We start from the raw sequence: 5,597 nt of genomic DNA, 5'->3' as shown, positions 1-5,597 counted from the left end.
TATGCTTCTGCCTCATGGTCTGTCTCATACTCTATTCACCCAGAAATCCATGGGGCTTACTTTCTTTTTCCATTCAGGTTTCTAGTCTTCTGTCACCTCATCAGACCTGACTGCTCCATATAAAATAATACTTCCTCCCTCTTCATCATTCCATTCTGGGTCCCTTTATATTGTTTACTCTTTTCATAATCCTTATCATTATGACATATGTTTATTTTTATATTTATGGTCTGAAAACTCCACTAGAGGAAGGACTTTGTTTTACTTACTGCTAAATCTATATAGCCTAGAAGAGGCACTTAGCAGACCCTCCATAAATATTTATTGACTAAATAAAAAAATGGGAAGAAATAAAATGGGATTCAGGAAAGATTTCACAAATGCAATTACACCTCAACAGAGCTTAGAACAATGCAAGGGATTCTCCTAAACAGATAAGGGAGCTGGGAATAGCAGGTGGAAGTGCGTTCAAATGTAAGGAGGGTTAATACCACATGGTTTGTTTAAATAGCATGAGATGGTGTGGTGTTGGTGAGACGTAAACACTTCATTTGTGCTTCTATTATAGCACATTCATCTTTTCCCTTGTAGGAGAGTTGTTTACCACCCTTCAGTCTTTGTCAATACATTGAGAGCTCTTTAAAGTCCGGGACTATGCTTCACTCATGTTTTCAGTGTCCAAGTTCTTAAACAGAGCAGATACTCAATATTCACTAAATACAGAACAATATTTATCCATTAGAAAGCAAGAGAACCCATTGATTTGTACAACTAGAATGGATTTCTGTCCGTTGAAAAGTGAGTGTCCTGAATGAAAACTTTAGAACTAGAAGGAACCTTAGACATCATCTAATTCAGTTTTCCGTGAGAGAACTGAAGCATAGAGAGGTTGATTGCTTGGCGTTATGCAACCTGCTGGTTATAATTAAGAACTAGAACTGCAGTTTTGCTCATAGTATGTCTCTTTTTCTTGGAAGATGTGCTCTCAAAAGTGGCCTGTAAATTTGGCATTATCTGTTAGGATTAAAAACTACACATTAGGTGCTGTTTGAGTAGCTCAGTTGGTTAGAGTGCAGTGTTACAACATCAAGGTCAAAGGTTCAGATCCTTATACTTGCCAGCCACCAAACAAAAAAAACCTGCACATATTTTATATCTTGGAGAAACACTTGTACATATCTGCAATTAGTCACAAGGGTCTTCAATGTTGTCTTTTTTTTTTTGTAAAAGTGAAAAGTTGAAAGCAATCTACATGTTCATCAATAGGAAAATGGCCATATGCACTTTGTAATAGCCACTATGAAATTTTATGAAGCACTTAAAAATGGACATAGTCTGATATATACCAAGATGAAAAAGATCTCCAAGATACTGTTGAGTTAAAAGAAAAAAAAAAAAGCAAGTCGCAGGATGATACAACACTGCACCTTTGAGGACTCTTCAACCTTAAGTTCTCCCACCAAAACAATACATGAAGTAAACGTAAAAGGAAAGTAAAATGAAGTAAAAGGAAATTTCAGAGTGATGCACACCAAACTTATAACAAGCCTATCTCTGGAGAGGTTAGTTGATGAGGCGGACTTTGACCTTAACTGTAATTATTTTTTTAACAAGGAGAATATATTATTCATGTATTAGTTTTGCTTTTGTTGGCCATTAAGATTAATTTTTCAAGAAACTGAGCACGGATTATGATTTCTTCTTTAATGAGAAACGGGGCCGACAGGAAGCGATTCTTTATTAAGGCTGATACGACGCGTGAAGAATGAAACAAGCCTTTCGTAAGATTTAAAAATAGAAGGTTGAGAAGGAAAAGAATCAAGGGCAGACAGAACAATTGCGTACTCCTCGGCAACAGCAATACCGGTTATTACAAGGAAGGTTGGGGGAGGGGAGGCCCCAGACAACACAGGACGCCAAGGGGGAAAACCAGGCTAAAAGGCAAAGAGGGATTCCGTAGGGGCGGGGCCAACTGCAGTGCGCATGCGCAACGAGGGCCAGGTGGCCGCCGCGGAAGTGAAGTCACCTAGCGCTGCCCCGCCACTTGGGTGCTGCTGCGCGTGCGCAGGCGGATCCGCGCTGGAGTATTCATCTTTGCCGCCGCCTCCTTCTTCCCTGGATTTGAGTCTCAGGCTTTTTTCGTTCGCTCGCTAGCGGGTTCGCGCCCTTCTCGCGACCCCGGGCAGCGAACCTGGGGAAGGGGTTGGAGGGGGCTGTTGATCGCCGCCTTTAAGTTGTTCTCGGGGCGGCCATGTCGGCCGGCGAGGTCGAGCGCCTAGTGTCGGAGCTGAGCGGCGGGACCGGAGGGGATGAGGAGGAAGAGTGGCTCTATGGCGGTACGGAACTTCCTGTCCCTGTCTCTCTCTCCCGGCTTCTCTCAGGCCTCCCCTCCCGGCCTACAAACAGCCGTTGTCCCGGGCCCCTATCGCCGCCGCCTTGGGCCTCTCGTGCAGAGTCCTGTTCGGCCTGACTCAGGCCGAGCCTGGCGTGCACGTCCCCCTCCCCCGCGGCCTCTTCCCACGGCCCAGCCCCCAGACGCGCACCCACTCCGCGGCCCCGAGGACTCCGCGGTTTCTGGGGGCCCGGGCCGTGTCCCCAGCTTCGCCCTCCTGTTCGCCGGGGCTTCTCAGCCGCCTCACCTCCGCTCTCTTTACACTTGTTTTTTTCTCTCGATACTAAGGTGTGTTTGGTGTGTGTCTCTTCTTGCCCCCCCCCCCCCCCCCCCCCCCCCCCCCCCGCCGCCTCCTTCTTCCCTGGATTTGAGTCTCAGGCTTTTTTCGTTCGCTCGCTAGCGGGTTCGCGCCCTTCTCGCGACCCCGGGCAGCGAACCTGGGGAAGGGGTTGGAGGGGGCTGTTGATCGCCGCCTTTAAGTTGTTCTCGGGGCGGCCATGTCGGCCGGCGAGGTCGAGCGCCTAGTGTCGGAGCTGAGCGGCGGGACCGGAGGGGATGAGGAGGAAGAGTGGCTCTATGGCGGTACGGAACTTCCTGTCCCTGTCTCTCTCTCCCGGCTTCTCTCAGGCCTCCCCTCCCGGCCTACAAACAGCCGTTGTCCCGGGCCCCTATCGCCGCCGCCTTGGGCCTCTCGTGCAGTCCTGTTCGGCCTGACTCAGGCCGAGCCTGGCGTGCACGTCCCCCTCCCCCGCGGCCTCTTCCCGCGGCCCAGCCCCCAGACGCGCACCCACTCCGCGGCCCCGAGGACTCCGCGGTTTCTGGGGGCCCGGGCCGTGTCCCCAGCTTCGCCCTCCTGTTCGCCGGGGCTTCTCAGCCGCCTCACCTCCGCTCTCTTTACACTTGTTTTTTTCTCTCGATACTAAGGTGTGTTTGGTGTGTGTCTCTTCTTGCCCCCCCCCCGACCCCCTTCCCCCGCCTTAGGGTGCCTTTCCTGTCCCTTTCTTTCAGAAACAGTCATTCTGTAATAATAGCTAAATAAAGTTAATGCTGTAAAACTAATGTCTCGTTTCTTGATGGTCAGTTTCTATGGAATGCACCTGCAAGGGTACCTCCTAGTCTGAGTGTCGTGCCTTAAAAATAATTAATTAAGAGAGAGATGGAATACATTATGGCCCATAAAGAAAGCTCTTGACTGTCTTCTGTATTAAGGTGAAGTTTTTCTTTTTTAAGAGACTGCTCTTTAACCTACATCATAGAAGTACCTCATGACCCTTAGGCTTAGAGTTTTCAGTGTCATCTCATGTATTTTTTTTCAAAATAAATTTAATGCGTTCTTCTACTTCCTTCTTGAAAGGGACTTGACATGTGATTTTTAACTTTTATAAAGTCACAGTCCCTTCTTGTCTATTACTGACATCAGATTTGAAAGTTCATATTTGTTCCTTGCCTAAAATATAAAGTCTTGACTGTCTTTAGAATAGTATATTAAGAGTTCATGTTGGGCACGATGATGTAACTTTGATAAACTTGTTAACAAAAATTCATTATCTCTGGTGGCAAGAATTAGCATTAGTAATACTCTTTGAAATGTGAATGTGTAAGGTTTCTTTTACAAAGATCTGATAATCTTTAGTACTTCTTAAATTAAGCTTATTTTCATAGCAGTAAAGTTTGATTTTTTTTTTTCCATAAAAGACTTATTTTGTCAAGTAATTATAAGGTGATCTAACTTTGGATGTGCTTATAGGCCCATGGGACGTGCATGTGCACAGTGATTTGGCAAAGGACCTAGGTTAGTGCTTGTGATGATCACTTCAGATTTTCATAATACTGGTTTCTTTAAGAGTGTTTTTTTTCTTTCTTTCTTTATTTATTTATGTATTTATTTTATTTGGTAGATGAAAATGAAGTTGAAAGGCCAGAAGAAGAAAATGCCAGGTTAGTGAAATTTCCTATTGATACTTAACACGGTTTGTGGTATACAGAGGTTTTGTCAACAAATTGTCAGAATTATTCCACTATAGTCATTGGCTTGATTACAACATTTTATCTAAAGGTTGAAGGACACTGAATCCTTTAGGGTTTATTCCTATTTCAGTGCCTAATCTTATAACAATTCTGTTTGCTAGTACAGGACAAAGTTTTGAAGTTAGGGTTTCACTACTTTTCACTGTTACATAACTTTTTACTCTTAAGTGAGCTCAATAGAGGAGTATACATTATAGTCATTAAACTACTGAGAAAAACATTTTAAGGTAATTAAAATTTTTTTAAATAAGAAACCCCCAAATTACTGTTTTTATAATTTATTAATATTTTTAATGGTGTAATGCAGTGAAATTGTAATTTTTGATGGTGTAATGATGGTGTAGTTGTAACTTCAATGCTTTATTTAAATTTAAACTGTAATTAACTAATTTGTTATAAGGTTGATTTTCTTTGTTAAATTGTTAGAAACGTGTAAGTATTATTTGAAGAACCTATACAGGGAGCCAGAAATTTACTCTAAATTTCAAAACAACTCATTCAGACAGGTACATGGATATGCTGGCTTTATTTTGATCAGATGCCATAGTGTATTACAATAGAGGAAGGGGAAGTTAAAAAAAAAAAAAAGAGCTTTTAAGGAATATTTGGATTAAAAAAGTGGAAGAAATGCCACTTCACACCAGGATGGATGTAATCAGTGCTGGTGAAGATTTGGAGAAATTGGAACCCACTTTCACTGCTGGCGGGATTGTAGAATGGTGCCGCTGCTTTGGAGAATAGTCCAGCAGTTTCCTCAAAAGCTTAAATATAGTTACCATTCCATTCCTAGTAAATTCCATAGCAATTCCATTCCTAGTAAATATGAAAACATATGAGGGTACTTCAAAAGTTTGTGGAAAAATAGAATTGAAAGGTGGTACGATCTCTCTGAACTTTTTTGAAGTACCCTTGTACATCCACACATATTTGTATATGAATTTTCATAGCAGCATTATTTGTAATAGTCAAAAAATGGAAAGAACCCGGTTGTCCGTAATGGATAGAATAAATGTGATAAATCCATACAATGGAATAATATTTTGCACTGAAAAAAAAAAAAAGAGCTTTTAAGGAATATTTGGATTAAAAAAGTGGAAGAAATGCCACTTCACACCAGGATGGATGTAATCAGTGCTGGTGAAGATTTGGAGAAATTGGAACCCACTTTCACTGCTGG

General features: G+C 42.9%; 1 protein-coding gene across 24 annotated transcripts in view; it reads left to right on the top strand.

The window, feature by feature from the left end:
* The first annotated feature begins 2,056 nt into the window (after window positions 1-2,056).
* Window positions 2,057-5,597, top strand: part of FIP1L1 (factor interacting with PAPOLA and CPSF1) — a 69,256-nt gene continuing 65,715 nt past the window's right edge. For 4 of the 24 annotated variants that reach the window (XM_008572906.1, XM_008572899.1, XM_008572890.1 and 1 more), the window contains exons 1-3: window positions 2,076-2,336; window positions 4,140-4,184; window positions 4,291-4,330. In XM_008572906.1, the coding sequence (XP_008571128.1) occupies window positions 2,252-2,336; window positions 4,140-4,184; window positions 4,291-4,330 (170 nt within the window). In that variant the 5' untranslated portion in view covers window positions 2,076-2,251. Of the gene's footprint in view, window positions 2,337-2,736; window positions 2,975-4,139; window positions 4,185-4,290; window positions 4,331-5,597 lie in introns of those variants that run through there. The other 20 variants (XM_008572894.1, XM_008572902.1, XM_008572887.1 and 17 more) reach the window with 14 other exon arrangements.

The sequence above is a fragment of the Galeopterus variegatus genome, unplaced genomic scaffold, assembly GCF_000696425.1.
Source record: "Galeopterus variegatus unplaced genomic scaffold, G_variegatus-3.0.2 Scaffold846, whole genome shotgun sequence".
Lineage (NCBI taxonomy): Eukaryota > Metazoa > Chordata > Mammalia > Dermoptera > Cynocephalidae > Galeopterus > Galeopterus variegatus.
Note: the sequence above shows the minus strand (reverse complement) of the source record. Positions and strands in the feature narration are given on the sequence as shown.